We start from the raw sequence: 18,955 nt of genomic DNA on the forward strand, positions 1-18,955 counted from the left end.
TTCAAAAATAAAATTATTATTACTTTATTAAAAACACATAAAATCATATTATAGAATATTAAAATCAAAATGTATCTCGTTGCATTACGCCAATACTCTTCTAGTATATATATATATATATATATATAGAGAGAGAGAGAGAGAGAGAATGAATGGGTAGGAAAGTTGAATTAGAAACCAAAAATTGATTAAAAACCATTAAATTATTCATAAAATATTGTTTTTAAGTGTGTGTGTGTGTGTGTAAAAGGTCAATGTTGACGAATAAGTTGAAATGTTCCGAGCAGTATATATATAGAGCCATAAAAAAGAAATGTGGAACAAGTCACAAGCAAACAAAGAACTGGTCTTTACATGCAAATTCGACTCCTACCTCCCATCTTCCTTTTCATTTCATCTTATAATAAATTAATAAACCAAATTCTCATATACAACAATTTAATTTATATAATCAACACATCACATACTTCCTTCCTTACTTAATAAAATATCAACATCAATTAAATACAAAATTCATCTCGTTTCTCAATACTTTGTAAACCAATTAATTGTTGGTTGTTATGTGTGATGCAAAAGAATTGAAGTATTAATTAGGGATGAATGGTTGTGAATGCATGTTGAATCCAGGGTTATAAATGAAAAAGAAGAAATGTTTATGAACTGTGTTTGTTTTAGACTTAAATTATGATATGATCGATGTGGGAAAGTAGTAGTAATTAAAGACCTGACACGTGTTTTCTCATTCTCCTAGCCACATGTCCAAACTCCTTACATATATATATATATATATATATATATATATAAATTAATCCTATCCTCATTTTCATCTTGTGTTTGCTTTCAGTCATTCATTCACCACATTACATTTGTGCATACAAAGTATTGGGAACGTTGATCATATATTAACCACAGACATTGCATTGCATTGCTACTACTATTATTATTGTACTTTTGGCCTCTGCCAGCCACCAGTTTCTCTCTCTCTCTCTCTCTCTCTCTCTGTCTATATATATATATATAACTAATCTCCCTCTGCTTCCTATATCTCTATCTCTGGTTTGTGATATATGGGCATGCATCGATGAATATGAAATCGTTATTAAGTGGAAGAGGAAGCCTTTGTGACCTCTGCCATCATCACCAACCTTCTTTCTACTGTTCTTCCGACTCTGCTTTCCTTTGCTCTGATTGTGATTCTCAAGTTCACTCCGCCAACTTCCTTGTTGCTCGCCACATCCGCCTTTCTCTCTGCAAATCTTCTTCTTCCTCTACTTGTTCATCCTCCTCCTCCTCTAYCACCAAGAGTCATATATATATTAGTAGTACTAGTACAAAGGCAAAGGCTAAGGCTAAGGCTAATAATAAGGCATTAATATCTGACTGGAAGACGAGGGATGTGTTGGTAAATTGGTGTAGAAAGCTGGGGTTAGGGATAGAGGTGATAGAGGTGGCGAAACATGCTTTTGAGGCGTCGTGGGGGTTAGTATGGCCATACCGCCTGGGTTTGGCAGCTTCCCTTTGGTTGGGGGTACTACTACTGTTGAAGGAGGATGAAAATAACGAGATAAGAATGTTGGTGAAGAGACTAGAGGAGATCTCCGGGGTACCAGCTAAGTCAATAATGCTTGCCCAATCAAAACTCTTGAAAATCATGAACCAGCAACATCGTCATCAGGTGGAGGTGGAGGTGGAGGTGGAGGAGGGCTGGGCTGAAAGCTAGCCAGCTTAGTAATACAAGTTTTCAGGAATTAGTTAGGCATGGCTAGTAATAATTTCCTAGCTAGCTACCTGAGCCTGAGGGTGGATTTAATTATTTATAGCCACTATATATATATCGTTATAAAGATTTCTGATTTTTTTATCAATCGTTGGACTTGTATTACGTATTTAATTAATCATATTTTCTCTCTTTTTTTTCAATCTATATATATATCTATCATATCCGATGTTTGATGCATCATAATTAGTTAATTTGTCGTAATAAGCATGTGTTTTAATCAAATAGTTTAACTGTCTTTGGAACCATTAGTTTACTAATTTATTATTATGAGTAAGAAACTCTTATTATATGAATGTAATGCATAATTAACAATACTAATTTATTATTATGAGTAAGAAACTCTTATATGAATGTAATGCATAATTAACAAATACTATTTACAATAATTAAATTATTTTTTCATACATAYATATATATATGTTGATCAAGGATCATTGAAAATTGTTTTATAGAAAATTAAGCATGAGATATTTAATTAAGATTTGTGGTTTAATTATTGTTTGAAGAAAATAATTAAGTATAATTTATTTGGGAAAATTGAAAAAGGAATTCCATGTGTGGGTTAGAATTGAATGATAGTTGGAGTAGGTTTAATTTCACTGAATATTTATATCTATACTATCTTATAAAGCATTTGATTAAAACTCTTAAAGACAACATTTGTTGCTAATGGTACAACCTATTAAAGCCATCCCTAAACCCTTTCATCCATATCCGATTTCATCTCTATCCTATTTCATCGCTAACAGAAACCCAATTCCCTCCCTAAACGATTTCATCYCTATCCGATTTCATCGCCAACAGATTTTGTTATATATCATATTGTATTATAAAAAAGAGAATTYCAGTTGCTAAATATACAAATTTTAATTCATCTTCGCACAAGCTACTCTCCAAGTTATGTGTATATACATACATATACGTTTTTTTAGATATCTTCTTGATACCCGCTTTGAGTTCTTGGATTGTTTGGTAGTTTTGGAAGTCAAGGTTTGATTTGTTGAAGCACTTCTTATTAATACATGTGGTTGATGGTATGTATATGTGGTTTTTTGTGTTAAATTTACTATTTTTGTGTTTGATTGCCATTACGTTTCTTCGTCTTTTATGAACACCAAAGTGTTTGAATTCATATAACATTTTGTTKATAAACATAATCAAATAGAKGATAAACATTTTATTTTAAAATCTAAAAGATYTAAAATATAATTGRGATAATTATCGAATTCTAACAAAATAATTAATTATGATCTTTATAAGAAAATTATATTATTAAACCAAATATAAATTAATTCGTTATTGTACCTAAATTAAATTATAATAAAAAAATTGAATTVAAAAATTACACAAAAAATGAGGAATTTTAAATAGTTAGTTTGATACGAATATCGATATATTTTTGTTATGCATAAAGTACTGTATATTGATGCATATTATTTAAAATTCAAGATTACCAGTAAATTATGCGTAAGTACAACTTATTAAAACTCGATGTTTGAATTCTGATAACTAGCTGCAGATAAACATAATCAAATAGATGATAAACATCTCATTTTAAAATATAAAAAATTTAAAATATAATTAGAATAATTATCGAGTTCTAACAAAATAAATAATTATTATCTTTATAATAAAATTATATTATTAAACCAAATATAAATTACTTCGTTATTGTAGCTAAATTAAATTATAAAAAAATTAAATTATAAAATCATACTAAAAAATCATACAAAAAAATGAAGAATTTTAAATAGTTAATTTGATACTAATATCGATATATTTTTGTTAAATTTTTATGATATATTCAAACTTATATTTTATTCAAAAATAAAAATATCATCGTTTTCTCAAAATAACATAAGACCATATTATAAGATTGACTGAGATAAAGAACAAAATGAAATATTAAAATCAAGATGTATCTCGATGCATTGGACGAGTACTCGTCTGGTGTATATATATATATATATGTAATGGTGTTGGGATGAATTGACAAAACAAGAAAGAAAGAAACAAGAGTGGCCCCTCCCACCATCTCCTTCACAAACTCAACACCAATCATCGTTTATGTGTTCACAACCACCTTCTCTTTCCTTCCTTTAATAATATTGATTCATGAACAGACGACATAGATGAACAAGATTTCTAATTACATACATATATCATAATATGTGACATGAAATGAAATGAATTAGGAAAGGGGATTTCAACCATTTGTTTATTTAATCCACTAATTATAAGAATATTGAATATGCTTCCCTTCAAGTTTTTGGTGAAAATATCTCAGAGACAAAAAAAAAAAAAAACAAGAGGAATAGTTCAACAGTGCAACAACAATGGATGGCGTTGACGTTGACGTTGACGTTGACGTTGACGTTGGCGTTCATTTCATATCTTAATTCATTCCAACTCACTCTCTATTATCTGTTTGCTTTTCAGAATATTGTTCAACTACCTACCAATGCAAGATGAGAATTGAAGCTAATTAATTATTAAGTATGGTTGGACATGTTATTATATGTGTTTGAGTAGCAAGCCTGGACAATGTTGCCCCCATCTTTACTCCTCGAGGTGTTGCCTCAACTGAGTTTATGTCCCAATTGCCATCATCATCAACCCTGCTATCATTCCTCCAGAAACACCATTTTCCAGGCACAACCCCATTCCCTGAGCGCTTTAATATCTTCTTGTCCACCTCCTGCATCAGCACATGATCATCTTCTTTCTTGAAATTTCCAACCATTTTGTAGTTGAGGCCCTCTAAACTCTCGTTTTTACTCATAAAGTATCTCAAATCATTGTCAACCGTCGTGTTCTGAAAACTAGGTGAGTTACAGATGACTGTTTGGAAGTAGAATTCTAGAGGAGATGCTACATTGCTCATGTACATGAGCAGTTTCCTAGGGAAATTGTCCCATCCTTTTACAACAAATTCTACCAACGATCGGCTTAGGATCACCCAGGGGGAACCTGCGAGCATCCCATCAATTTAGATTTAAATTTTGGTTGGTTGGTATTGGTTGATGAAACAATTGTCATTCTAGATATACCTGCTACAATCTTGAACGTGTTTGGTGCATCTCTAGTCTCTCTAGCATAGAAAATGGGACTGTCTTTTCTGTTATAGATGCTAGGATCAACAACCACTTGCTTAACTCGCTCAGTGTTCCTAATTAATTACCATATACTTCAAACGGAGTTAATGAAGAAACTTTTAAATGACAAACAGAGAGACAAGTAAGTTACTCATTTGAGCCGCTGGTATTGTTTGCGAAATGTATAAAGTTGAGGTCCCTGGGCAACAATGTAAAAGCGTGGAGGATATCTGCAGTCAACAATTAATAAGTAACTTATATTATTCAGGAAGGTAGTAATTAATTAATCAGTACCATCCTGAGTCATGAGTGGGTAATCAGAGGCACCCAGTGTGATGAACCAATCCCAGGTTGTACTGATTTTGAGAAGCAACGCCGAGGCATGGAGCAAGGCAGCAAGACCAGATCCTCCCATCTGGTTAACGGCATAGCTCCTGCCAACTACGTTGACATTGTTAAAAACAGCAAACAAGGGGTTGGATTGGACAGAAAGTGCCAGATTCCTCCTCTCATCTGAGCTGGAAGACGCATCCAGTAGCAAAAGGTACTGATTTCTGGGATGGTAGCTAGCCTTCAACACCCTCATTATCCTTTCACCATCTCCACTGGATCCATGAATCCAGTAAGCCAGCACTGGAGGCTCACCTGCCCTCTTTGATGCCACTGTTACTCTCTTCCCATCCCAATCTAACTTTGTTTTTGTTGTTGGGTATCCATGTTGCAAATATGATGCTCCAACGACCAATAATAATAAAGTCGCAAACGACGCCAAAAACTTGAAAGATTCAAGTTTCATCATCTGGCTGGGTTATGTAATTAGTTTGCTAGCTGATTAATATTAGGAGAATATTCAGGAGATCGATGGATTGTAGCAGCCTGATAGAGTTAAAAGGGGTAGCTAGGGTTTGAAAGATGGAGTAAAGATTACTCCTAGCACTAGCATGGAAGAGATGTCAAATAGGGAGGATGGAGATGGACCAACCACGGTTAAAGAGAGAGAGAGAGAGGCTTTAACATAAATAAATGAAAAAAGCAAGTGATTTTTTGTTCAAGTTGTAATAATTAAGAAAATGTGCAAGTTTTAATTTTACAAAAGGCAAACCAACAAGATGATATTTTGAATTAGGTCATGGAATCTTGAGGATTACTATTACTACTAATCATTCTTAATGTCCAAAGCAAAGCCTGGCCCAAAAAGTCCCTTAGTACGTACGGAATAGGTTAAACGGTATTTCTTCCTTTTTCTAACAATCTTTCCTGCTTTTTCTCTTCACAACCCCCTTTGGGATCTTTGTCTTCTCCAACCCTCCCCAAAATTGTTATTTATCATAAGTTTTAGAAAAACATGGAAGCTATTTCAAGCTCTGCCTTCATACCCACTTTTCAAGAGACGCGCTCTCTTATTCAGTCGTCCCCTACCTCCTGTAGAACTAAATTGTGCTTTCCCAAAACCGCGCTTTCCGGATTTGGATCTCGAATTCTTACCGCTGTTGCTCGCCAAGTTTCAGGCGACGCCCAAGATGATGACCAACCACTTCTTGAGAATGGCTTTACCTTGCTTCCTCCATCTACTTCTCTGGTATCAACTCATATCTCTTTTCTTTTCATTTCTGCTGTCTGCTTAAGAAAGAATGTAGAGAATTGATAAAACAAGAAAGTGATTCTTTTTATGTCTCTTTTATTTTAACCAGAAGCTCGCCTTTTATGGCTCAAGGTTGTAATGCTAAAAGTTGGAGACTTTCTGCAGAGACACAAGACCTATTTTAGCACTCGAAAGAAATTATTTTCTCAAGGCTTCCCACTATACAGTTTATAACAATTCCCATGGTCCTCCAAAATTGCATAAGTAAACCTTTCAGGAGATGCAACATGTACGACTTGAGTGGAAGAACACAAATCCTTTTTAGTTCAACAATAGATACTTTGTTGTCATGGCTTCATAGTTCAACGCTTAAAACTCTTCATTCAATCCCAAATGCTTAAAGAAAAAACAAACAAAGAAAAAGAAGCTCTTATTGCACTAGTGGTCATGCATAGATTGAAATAATTATGTTTTAGGCGCTTCCCTGAAGGCCATTAGGAAACTGTTTTAACAAATTCCAAGGTCCTTGAGAATATGCGTACCATGGTTGTGTATTTGTTCAAAGAGTTGATGACATGTGAATATGTGATATCCAAAGAAATCCTGGTATGAATATCTCCTAGTGAGACAGCGACCAAAACATATGGTAACTAAGTACAAGTTGAATGAAAAAGAGTACAAATCCTTTTCATGTGATGTAGCTTATGAATGGATACTTCAAACGGATGCTCAAGATTTGTAGTGATGGCTTCTCACATTTTCTGAAGGATAAGTCGGATCAAACTCATAGCGTTGAGAAGGTTAATATCATATCAGATATGGTGACACCTACCACCACAAGTGGGGGAGGCACTAGGGCTGGGCTCTTCAGAACCCCAATATCTGGGGGCGTGCAGAGTGCTACCTCTGTTCATGACTTGCCTAGACCAGCCTTGGCAGTACGCAATCTGATGGAACAGGTGAACAGATGCTCTGTTGTTTGTTAGTATGGGCTGATCCAATCCTTTTCCCAACTTCTTTGTTGTGTACTGTATCTCCTTCGAGAATTCTTATCTTTTTTCACTATTTTTAACTTAAGGCCAGGTTTGCTCACTTGTGCACTGTAATGTCTCGGATGCACCATCGACGTGAAGGTTACCCATTTGGTTCACTGGTAGACTTTGCACCAGATGCAATGGGGCGTAAGTTGCTCAACTCATTGATTTTAGAATACTCGAGTTTCATCTCTTCCTACCTGCTTTTATCCACTCTGCTGATGAAAAAATATATTTCAAGTAAAAGCTTTTGAAGGACTAGAAAACTTCTGGCGGGTGTTATCAGATCATAAGTTTTCATTGTCCATCTGTCTATCCAAATCCTTTTCCTATATACTTTCTTAGACTTGGGATGAAATATGTTGCAAATTCCTGGTTAGATGTGTCTTATATTGAGTTGAGTTGAGTTGAGTTGAGTTGAGTTGTATCATTTGTGATTCAAGCGATTTTATCTTATTCCACTTGCAGATCCAATATTTTCTTTTTCTCCATTAGCTATACACACGAGGAACTTGTTAGCTGACCCAAGGTGTACATTGGTGGTGCAGGTTAGTATGCTTTGTTGCACAAATTAATCATCTTTTGAGTTGGATGTAGATACCTTACTTTTAAAAGTTGTCTTTGTAGATACCTGGATGGAATGGCTTATCAAATGCAAGAGTTACTATTTTTGGAGATGTTTTTCCCCTTCCGGAAGATCAACAGGTTGTTTATTAAAATATTAAGGTGTAGGAGTAGATATGTTTTGTGTGATGATTTGGGCCATTCTTGCTTGCAAAAAGAATTTGATTGTGGTTTTGTCTTGTAGGAATGGGCTCATAAGCAGTATATAGCAAAACATCAACAGGGGCCTTCGCAGCAATGGGGAAACTTTTACTACTTTAGGATGCARAATATAAGGTTTGATTTTGTACAATGACATGAAGATTGAGAGACAGGCCTTAACTTAGTGTTGTATGTTTGTTTGAAGCAGTGATATATATTTTATTGGAGGTTTTGGGACAGTTGCTTGGGTTAATGTAAAGGAATACGAGGCTCTTCGACCTGACAAGATTGTTGTGGATGGAGGTGAGCAGAACCTGAAGGTGAGTTTGAGATTTGGTTTGGTTTGGTTCGGTTTGGTTGACATGAAAACTGMTGTCTGATAAGCAGATGATGGAAAATGTATGTATGTATTACTTGGYAGGAGCTGAATGCAATATTCTCAAAGCCCCTGAAAGAGCTGTTATCACTGGAAACAGAGGTTGATGATGCGGCACTCATATCAATAGACAGCAAGGGAACAGATGTTAGAGTGCGTCAAGGGGCACAGGTAAGTAGTGAAGTTTTGTTTTTTGTTTTAAAGCTAATAGGTGTAATATGTATGTATGTATGTATGTGGCAGTTTAACATACAGAGGTTAGCATTCGAAGAAGGTCATGGGGTTGAAACGCTTGAGGAAGCCAAAACAGCACTGTGGAACTTTATTCACAGAGGTCGTGGCTTGGACAATTTTTGAGGCCAATTGCTTTTGTTTACTAATAGAAGTAAATAAAAAATAGGAAAGAAAAAGAAAGTCCAACTCCATGTATTCCTAATTCCTTCTCACTGTGAAATGTGAATGATGATGATGATGATGATATATTACTGTTAGTTGAGTTAATTGTTTAAGTGTTTAGTATCCTGCGGAATGATGCCATACATGACAATGGAATCATTATAACCACTAATTAAGCTTAAGAAACATCACACTTTTTCTCCATTGAAGCAAACAAATAAATTTTAACTAATTTTTTCATAAATCAATTTCTTAACATTCACAATCACCAACTAGAACTACAAACAGACTGAAACCAAGACGACTACTACCAAGTACCAACCAAAGCTAGCTAATAATACAAGGACAACATGCGCTCATTTCTGGCAAAATAAAACTTAAGCCCACGCCCTCACTTCATTTCCACCAATAATTAATTAATTAATTAATTATCCTTTGGGTTATTTTTAGCAAATGTCCAATATGTTTTTGTTAGTCCAAAAAGATATTATGCTTTATATATATATATATATATATATATATATATATATATATCTTATTAAGCTGTTTCATGCTCAGTTAAGTTAAATAACTTGATATACATGTTTAAGCAAATATCATGAAAGTAGCACCCGGGAAATAATTCACATATTCCTAGGAAAAGAGTGACAATATTAATTTATTAGAATTTATAAATCAAATATACTTCACATCAAATTCAATAGAGTTCAGAACATAATGTATATGCAGGGGGCCTTCTTGTTCAGGTGTCATGTCAGTACATATTTTTATGAACCTCAAAGAGGAGAGATAAAGTGAAAATATACTTGTAGCAAACCAATGAAACATTTGATAAACCCCTATGCCACAAGAGCCAAAGATAAATCGAGCAATCAATGATAGAACCAACCTTTGGTTAAGATGCGTGCATCTCAATGGCCGCCATGCTGCTGATGTTCGAGGTGACGACGCTCCTCTGGAAGAGCAACGAGGTAGGACAAGATCATGCCACCGAAGCAAACATGATATAGAGGCTGGATGGAGTCACTTTGAAAGTTTTTGGCATGATAATTATCCATTGTTCTCTGAATAGACGTCCTCAAGTTGCTCATTATGACCAACGGCTTAACGTGATCCGACACGTCTTTCACCTTCATCCCCCTGATCTCGTGGAAAATTTGCCTCATCGCCATTGATGACTCGCTGAAACCCTAACCCTCTCCGGTTTTCTTTTACTCGCCGGAGGCTAGAGTAGTGATGGCCCGTCTGGGCTGGGCCAGACCGGTCCTTACCGGTCATGTGCCTCACCAGTGTCGGTCATAACCGGTCCCCGTCGAAAATGATGAGCCCGGTTAAGCATTCCTATAACCGGTTATGATGATCTGGTCCCAACCATTAATTTTTTTAATGGTTCTAATAGTAGATTTATTTAATACATTATAAAATTTATAATTGGGTCATTCAAATATACTTTAAAAATACATTTTATTATAATTAAAAGTATCATTTTGAGATAGAGGATCTTGGTGAGGCCAAAATGATTATTGGGATAGAAATTACTCAAAAACAATGCTTGGAAAAGTTGTTGCTAGGGTTTAATGTTGGTGCTGCAATAAAATTTGTAAGTACTCCTCTTGCGGCCCATTTTTAACTTAGTGTAAAATCTTGTCCTAAATCAGAAGAAAAAAAGGAAAGAGATGGATGATATTCCATTTGCTAATCTTGTTGGTGGGTTAATTTAATGTATATCATGGTTTGTTCTCGCTCAGATATTGCCCAAGCTATCGGTGTAGTGAGTCGATATATACACAATCCGGTAAAGGTCACTAGACAACTTTTAATAGATCAGCAGTAAGTAATTGCAATAATCAATTGCTAATTAATAGAACAACATTAAGTAATTGCAAGACAGTTACAAATAAAAAGAAAAAGACATGTGGTTTTTCTAAGAAAGAGATGGAGCAAATTGTTGTGTGAAAGTGAGTTTGTGAATCTTTGTGATCTCCACAATTAGATAGTAAATTTGTCCCTACTGCTTAGTGGATGTAAGCTAATGCGAAACCACGTAAATCTTTGTGTTCCTTCCAATTTTTACTTTCTGATTTGTATCACAGTACCAATTTTTGTGCTGTTGTGAATTTATACATTAACCAGATAGGTTATCGTTGTGTTATTTGTTTTCAAAGATAGTTTACTATTGAAACTTGTTTTATAACACTAAATGCATGCCAACCTCATAATGGAATTGCAAACATAACTTCATTCAATGACCATATTGTATATAAACACCAAAATTAATAAATCAAGCCAGAAAAACATAAACATAACAACAATAATTTAGCAATTAAAGTAATCCCTAACTAACAATCAAACAAGCCAGCTCTTCCTTCAATTCCCCCACGCTAAACAAAACACAAACAGCATATACACATTAGGTACTATTAGCCATTAGGGGCCGGATCGTATTTGTGACTGTACATACGTGTGATTGTCAAAATTAATACATATCCCTCAATCCACAACAATTAATATACACCCAAACCCCATATGCTTTATTTGCTCATCAATGCAACCACAGTAACAGCTTCACTCCACCACCACCACCTAACTATCAATTGCAACCTACACCTGGCAAGAAAATGATTCATACTTATCAGGAACTAAACCAAATTATAAAATAACAACACTCTTAAAAAAGGAAAAACAAGTTTTCAGGCCCTCAAACAGGAAATTGGAGGAACCGTCTTTGCCTTATTTTTTTTTGGCATGTTGACAGAAATATTTAAGCACACCATGAGCAAGTAACTATCTCAAGTGAAAGAAACAAAAATGCAAACAAGAGCTCCTCATGGATGCCAAAGGTAACAAGGAGACGTCTTAAAGAGAAAAATGATGCTCCTTTGACACTGTCAAATAGGGATAGTTTCTCTACTACATAATACAAATTCCAAGCCAATATGTCATATTGAATCACCTCAGAACAACACCTAGAGGTGAGACTAACCTTGTCTCTATCTTTCCTTCAAGGTAACTAGGATTGCTGAATCACTTGCAAACAGAAAAGACATGCCAACAAATGCTTAAGATGGAGCTTACCATATATCCGAACATATTTGTGCATTGCTATCTCAATATAGACCCAACATTCTTAGCTCTGTAACATGGCTGGGGTCAAGTTCAGCAACATCCTTGTTTACTTCTCTGTCTTCTACAATGTATTCCTGGTAAAAACAATCAAGTTTGATCAGTATAAACTCAAAAGAGGGTCAAGAAAAAGAAATAGAACATGAGGACAAATACAAAGCACATCAGTTATAACAATCATTTCCAGCACAAGGGCATCAAGATTGTTAGATAACTCAAAAGATATGGCTTTAACTGTTAGGATAAGATACCCCAACAAGGTATGAACTACACACATGAGGCCGAGATCCAGGAAAAGCAGGCTAAAAGTCTTGATCAAACAAAGGTCCAAACAAGTCAGCAAAGGGACCCAACCCAAACTGAGGACCTTAGGCACTGCTGGAAGCAATTGACTCTACATGAGCACCGCAGCTTGACCATAAAACATGGAACAACTTCATGGGACCTTAATCCAAGTCTAGCAGAGAGTCGTTAGCATCTTAAGAGTAAAACAACATCAAGCTCAAACTATAAATAGGAGGTAAACAGAACTGGTAAAGGACTCTACTTGACTTGTATAGCCAGGCTTTTATTTCATTCACAGGTGCTTACTCTCTTGCAGGAGGATTGGAGGGCTCAAATTCCTTCATATCCGTTGTAATTCAGATAACGAAGATCTACTTGAGGGTACGAAGCTAGAATTAACAATACTTCAAAACCTCAAAAAAGCTAAAATCATTCCTACGGAAGGCTCTGGAATGGTAGATTGGTCTGCTCGAACCCTGATACTAATAGCAACAAAGCCATTAACTTCTTTGTTATCCAAATCAGCGCTCGTTCGTTCTACTCCTGAAAGTCATAAACCCTCACGTATTAGGTAACTCAATTTCTTTCCTACTTCTTTCGTATTTTCACATCCGTTTGTGTTGGGATATGGATTTCATTTCATCTTTATTAAATTGGTTTTCGTTGATTATCCATGAGGTTATTTCTCATTGCTTTTTCCTAGTATTTGATATTTATTTAATTGATTTTTGTAATGGAGGAGAAGGTACAATCTAGGTCCCCCCTACTCTCTCTACTTTGAATCTTTCCCCTCTTTCCATTCTGGTTAACTTCTATCTCTGGTGAACTGTAAAATTCCCAATTTACAGTTGATAATTACTAAACATGCCACTAGTTCATGGATATGATCCACTAATTGAGCCATTCGTTAGAGAAAGTTGAAACAACAGAAGTAGTTCATCTTCACAACAATGGTTTCACGCTGCACCCTGTGAGGCTATCGTCTCCCATTGTGCTTTTTTCAGTCTACTTTTAAGCACATATGTTAAAATAGGATATCATATGCCAACGGTTCTAATCTTCGTTTCTGTTTGCTGCTGCTTGAGTTTTCTGCTGTTTGGCTTAGTTGTGATTCATGATTCCCTATAAGCAAAAGTTTTATTTAGTAACGTATGTTTTTCACATTGATCAGAGAACTCAAGAAAGTTGTTTGGCTGGGTTGTTCCCACTGGAAAGATCTGATTACTAATACTACTTGTATTGTTTCATGAACCTCCTAATTATCGGTTTTGGGCAGTTAATATTTGAGCTTGCAATAATGTGTGTTGTTCCTGGGATTGCTATTCTGTTTGATTTTGATTTCAACAAAGTGACCTGTTGTTTGTGGGAAAGCTATGAGTACATTAATTTGTTTGGTTGCAATTTCATAAGAGGCTATGAACATGGACATCCACATTGTTTTTCTTCTCTTTTTGTGATAGTTCTTATTTCTTTTAGCAGACTTGGATAAGTAAAAGATTAGATGATGTGGTGGTGTGCTTAAACTTTGTTCTAATCAGGAATCAAATGTTGATGGAATGATATCAGAGCAAAGGAATATAGATGTTGCAATAGTAGAGACAGAACAGAAGCAAACCACAGCAGCATCACAAGTTGAAGAGAGTAATGAAGATCATAAAGCGATTGGGTTAGGTCATTAATGGATGATTGTTTTGATTGGTTTTAACAAGAATCTATGCTTAAACTATTCTTATATAGCCAACATCGCTGGTGGGAAAATTCAAATGTTGATCGCAATTAATGAGATTGCAAAGATTTTAAGAGAACTACAAAATTTGTGATGGTTTGATATGAGAGTTTGGTTTGGTATAGCATTTGATTTGATGTTGATAGATAATTGTTATATTATTTAAATCAATTCTCTCTTGGTGAGGGATGGTGTTTATTAGAAATATTCTGCATCAAAATAATAATTTTTTTGGTAATTTATCTTTAACTTATTATATCATTTTTGCATAAAACATAATAAAGGATTTTGCTTTTCATCAAACAGTTATTTTGAATGGTGCTTAATCTAGACTGAGGTGTAAAATAGGCATTCATGTCATTCAGGCTGTTTATTCAGCACAACAAACAAAGAACAATTTAGCTTAATCCATATAGGACTTGATGGAAAAACAACCAAACAGCCTCTTAATCAACTAAATGACCCATATTTGCATCCATTTCCAGTCCTAACCATTTAACTACGTGGTGAGTCCTGAATTTAATCTTCTCGTCTAGTACTAGTAGTTTGTTTATCCTTAAATTTACCAATGGGTGTTCCATTATAATTTCTATGTAAGGGCTCTTCCACTCTACCATGCATCAATTTTAGGGGATGGAAGAGCTGACCTTTGTCAGTTCTTGTTTGGCAAGAATGTGATAGTGGCGTTCGTTGATTCGCTGTCCACAGATTATGGCTATAAAGAAACCATAGAGCAAGCCCACCAAAACAATTGCTAAGACTGAAATGAGACAAATGATAGGTTAGAACAGGTCTTAACAGTGTAAATGCATAATAATACAAAAAGACAGATTGAGTTAGAATTATAGCCTGTTGATGCACGAACCTAGCAAACCAAACAATCTACAGGTACAAGGTACTTGAGACTAATAGTTTCCAATTAAATAAATAGAGGCAAACTGAGTTACTGCAGCACTCAACTAAGACATGGTATTTCAGTACTCGAACTCATATCAAGTTGAGGAAAGTGACATATTTCAATAGTATAACCTATCTAGCATTGTGTCAGGATATCACCTGATTTTACCAACATACCACTATCAGTACTTCAGAGCTAGTCTCAGGTATCTGCGTTCCTCCTAGTGTTTTACTGCCTTTAGAAAGAAACAAATGCATTCTTTCAGGCAAAAGCCTATGGCAGTTGACGTGGTGGTTAATCAAGGAGCTCGATTGGGCATAAGTGGTATTGTTGGTGGTTCCCATGTTGCCAAGCACAAACCTGTCAACCGCTTACTCAGAGTGGAAATTGGGGAATTTCAGATTCTATTCTTATTCCATTTTCAGCTTTGCTAAGGCTAGTTAATTTGGGACCTTAATGTATGCCCGTGCAGCTTGTCTTGTGTGTTTGGTTATTAAAGATCTCTTCACCAAAAAATAAAAATAATAACACACTTCACATCAGGCCAAAACTTATACACAAGGTAGTGGTTTGAGTTAGCAAGAAATACCTTTTTCTCTCTTGCATAGTCACTCATCTTATCAAAGTTATTAATGCATCACCCATGCATCATTATTAGCATGGCCATGCTGTGACACAGTGACAGTCTGATTATTATTATCTTGCTAAGCCTAGTTAACTTGGGACCTTGGAGTATGCGCCTTGCAAATTGTCTTGTGTCTTTGGCTATAAAAAGATCTTTTTTTTTACCAAAAAGATAATAATAATTCACTTCGCATCAGGCCAAAACTTAAACACAGATAGTGGTCTGAATTAGCAAGAAATACTTTTTTCTCTTAAAGTTGATTTTTTCTCTTGCACTGTGACTCCCAAATTCAATCTGGTGTAAGCGACTTTGAGGTAATTTTGGAGGTCACCTACGTAGTTGCTATACAGGGGGAACACTACCGTACAGTGTCCGCTACTTGAATGCGGCTTGGAAGGTCCCTCAACATGTCGCTTACAACTTACAGTACAATACTTGTGACTTCCATGTGACTTGTAAAGTTGCCCAATATGTCGCGTATGAAAAACCAACAAGCAGCCAGGAAGCTTTTGAAGTTACCAGTAAGTCGTTTTCGGGGACCAGCCAGCTTTATCGCCTTTTCTATGTTGTTTTGTTATTTGCTTCACTATACAAATATATAGCTTATTCCCGGAAACAACATTGATGAACTTGTATACTCCAGCACCATTTTCTCCATTGTATTGCATTGTAAATTCATCCTTTCAATAGTGGATTTCTCTCAGTGGCCCCCTCCACCCATGGTTTTTTCCTGTTTCGGTTACCACAAAAATCTCGGTGTCGTCTCTTATCTCTCTTTATTTTGCTACTATATTTATTGATTGCTATATGATGATGATTGGTATTCATTTTTTATTGAGAACTAAGTCTATTTCTGCATTGGAGTTGATTTGGTATTGTGAAGTATGATCATTTGGGGCGGTTTGACTTTCACCTAGTTTGACTAATTGTTGGACATCATTATTGGATTAAAAGTATATTAAATCTTGTTAGAGTCTCACACAGGCTAGACTTGGACGAATTCTCCTCTAGATATGTTGGAACCTCCCTCTCTCCTCAAGGGATCTTGGGGGTTCAACATATTCTCACAAATCTCATGATTTTGTAAAATCAATACTTCATCAATGCATCGTTATTAGCATTACCAAGCTGTGACACAGTGACAGTGTGATTCCAATTGTAATTCAGTTCTGGAAAAATAGCAAAGAGATAAAAAAAATTGAGCTTACCAGCCATCGTATAAAAACCATATGGGTGTTCTTCATATCCAAACATTTCTCTGAGTTCATCTCCATAAAATTTGTAGACCAACACGCCTAAGAATGCTACAATCTGTAGAAAGGCTCCAAACAAAATTCTAGTTATGAGCAAGTTGGTAATGAGACACTATATTGCCACTGTTAGCAAGAAATACGCACTGATAAAGGGTAGCCGATCAGCCCATGCATATTAATCAAGTGAGTAAATGTAGAAGCAGCGAAGCACCTTACCAGCACTGGCAGAAAATTTTATTGAGCTAATTCAGTAGTGATATCAGGTAACCATACTTATCACTCAGAGAGTTATCTCAAAATGTTAACCATAAATTGGTTAATAACATAGCACTCCATCAACACAGAGACAAATGGTCAATAATATAACTGAACCAGCGTCATAGTTACAATATCAACTGTTTGTCTGTCATGAATATTGTGTCAACATGCCTATGTGATAAACAACCATTATCATAGAAGAAAGATGATATAAGAAGGGGAATCTATTGGCAACCTATGACAATGGACCGCACCTCACTGGTTCAGTAAAACAGTTCATTCATGATATAGAAAAAAATAGCCTTTGTACCAGTTGAACAATGACGAAAATGAATGCATGATCCCTTGCAACCAGCAACTGAAATTTCAACCTCAACCACCAGCGGTCATGTGGGACATTTGCACGTAGTATAAACACTGCCCTACATTCTGTGCAATGGGAGAATGCAAAGCCTTCCTGCAACGATGGTAGACAGACATCAGTAATTGTGCAGCACAGCAAGAATTGATAGAATTAGTGATTATTGATAGCAAGAATAGGATTACGATGATAAACCTCACCTTGAATACACAATATTCCATAAAGAGCAACAATAAATATTGATTTCAGCTACTAGGGTACAATAAACCATATTTTAGAGCTTACCCTGGTTGACCTCCAATTGTCAAGACACGACCTGTGGACATATTTCTGGGTGCCTCTACAATGGCATGGTGCAATCAAGTCTTCTCCTGTAAATCAGTTAAAAGAGGATCTCAAAATTGGACTACGAATCAATATTCACATCCATAAAATTGCTTTTTGTTGAATTACTTCAGTTACAATGAAATCATAACAAAAACAGATCTCTGAAGTTTTATAAACAGTCGAGACCTTCAGTATCAAGGCATATGCGGCACTGCGGTTGGTCTGAAGTTACCAGGCTACTGTTTTCATTGACATCTGGATTTTGTGAATCTTCAACAGCTATAGAACAATCAGTGCCACCTACAGTTCTTATTTCAAAAGTAGATGAATAGTTGTCAGCCCGCTCAGCACTTTTAGACACATTTAAGATGGGTTCTGTTTCTGAAGAGCCCTCTGTTGGACTGTCATTTGACATTAGTTGCATCTTGAGAAACGTAGAATCAGGATCCAAGTACAACTTGCAAAGAGGTTTCTTCTATATACCATTTCAACAGAAACTCCAAATCCTGCAAGTTACAAACAAATAACAATACTAAACAAACAGACTCATCCTCGGCATCAGTACAGTTGAACAGCCAACGCATAATGCTACTTGTCCTGGAATCAACTGAAGGATCACAAATGCACAGATATGCAACGCCAAATCAGACCAAATCTAGAAGAAGTCCTATAAAAGTAGTAGAAGGGAAAAAATCTATGCATTCAAAAAGGCATTCAGGTAACCCTTCTTGGATTGGTCACTTATGGCTTCTGACGGATCTCGTTCATCGCCTAAATTGGGTAAGGCTCTGTTGCTGTTATGCTAAAAACACATTCTTAAATCCAATACATATAGAACACTAAATTACCATCTCAAATTTTTTGAGTTATTCTGTAGAAAGGAACACGTTACAAACCAGAAGATAAATGGTTCAGGCCTCACTAATGATGTCTCAACTTTGCTTGAAGTAGATTGGGGTAAATGGCAAGTAGGTCTAAAAAATGTCCAATCATCAAGTTCTACAGTGGTTAATCATTGCACTGTGGTAATAGCACGGATGAAAACAATAACACATTTAGAAGTGACTGAAG

At 35.6% G+C, this 18,955-nt stretch overlaps 4 protein-coding genes across 6 annotated transcripts; 2 read left to right on the top strand and 2 right to left on the bottom strand.

The window, feature by feature from the left end:
* The first annotated feature begins 1,081 nt into the window (after positions 1 to 1,081).
* LOC112511007 (B-box zinc finger protein 32-like) lies at positions 1,082 to 1,720 on the top strand. The gene has a single exon (XM_025116361.1). The coding sequence runs from the start codon at positions 1,082 to 1,084 to the stop codon at positions 1,718 to 1,720; it is 639 nt and encodes a 212-aa protein (XP_024972129.1).
* Positions 1,721 to 4,158: 2,438 nt separating this feature from the next.
* LOC112511722 (beta-glucuronosyltransferase GlcAT14B-like) lies at positions 4,159 to 5,854 on the bottom strand. Its single transcript, XM_025117440.1, has 4 exons — positions 5,170 to 5,854; positions 5,027 to 5,105; positions 4,831 to 4,949; positions 4,159 to 4,750 (listed from the first exon to the last, which is right to left on the bottom strand). Exons 1-4 carry the CDS (start codon positions 5,672 to 5,674, stop codon positions 4,266 to 4,268), a joined length of 1,188 nt encoding a protein of 395 aa, XP_024973208.1. The 5' UTR covers positions 5,675 to 5,854; the 3' UTR covers positions 4,159 to 4,265.
* Positions 5,855 to 6,169: 315 nt separating this feature from the next.
* Positions 6,170 to 9,129, top strand: LOC112511469. 3 transcript variants are annotated; one of them, XM_025117098.1, is made up of 9 exons: positions 6,170 to 6,454; positions 7,159 to 7,416; positions 7,536 to 7,638; positions 7,960 to 8,039; positions 8,119 to 8,196; positions 8,300 to 8,391; positions 8,465 to 8,576; positions 8,678 to 8,803; positions 8,876 to 9,129. In XM_025117098.1, exons 1-9 carry the CDS (start codon positions 6,221 to 6,223, stop codon positions 8,987 to 8,989), a joined length of 1,197 nt encoding a protein of 398 aa, XP_024972866.1. In that variant the 5' UTR covers positions 6,170 to 6,220; the 3' UTR covers positions 8,990 to 9,129. The 3 variants fall into 3 exon arrangements, with proteins under 3 accessions (XP_024972866.1, XP_024972867.1, XP_024972868.1); XM_025117099.1 differs by having other exon boundaries at positions 7,225 to 7,416; XM_025117100.1 differs by having other exon boundaries at positions 6,395 to 6,454; positions 7,200 to 7,416.
* A 2,161-nt stretch (positions 9,130 to 11,290) lies between these two features.
* On the bottom strand, positions 11,291 to 18,392 carry LOC112511054 (E3 ubiquitin-protein ligase MARCH8). Its single transcript, XM_025116426.1, has 7 exons — positions 18,071 to 18,392; positions 17,843 to 17,928; positions 17,507 to 17,653; positions 16,894 to 16,996; positions 14,810 to 14,922; positions 12,104 to 12,228; positions 11,291 to 11,635 (listed from the first exon to the last, which is right to left on the bottom strand). The coding sequence occupies exons 1-6, from the start codon at positions 18,306 to 18,308 to the stop codon at positions 12,136 to 12,138; spliced, it is 780 nt and encodes a 259-aa protein (XP_024972194.1). The 5' UTR covers positions 18,309 to 18,392; the 3' UTR covers positions 11,291 to 11,635; positions 12,104 to 12,135.
* Positions 18,393 to 18,955: the final 563 nt, after the last annotated feature.

The sequence above is a fragment of the Cynara cardunculus genome (genome assembly GCF_001531365.2).
Source record: "Cynara cardunculus var. scolymus isolate 2C chromosome LG 4, CcrdV1, whole genome shotgun sequence".
Taxonomy (NCBI): domain Eukaryota; kingdom Viridiplantae; phylum Streptophyta; class Magnoliopsida; order Asterales; family Asteraceae; genus Cynara; species Cynara cardunculus.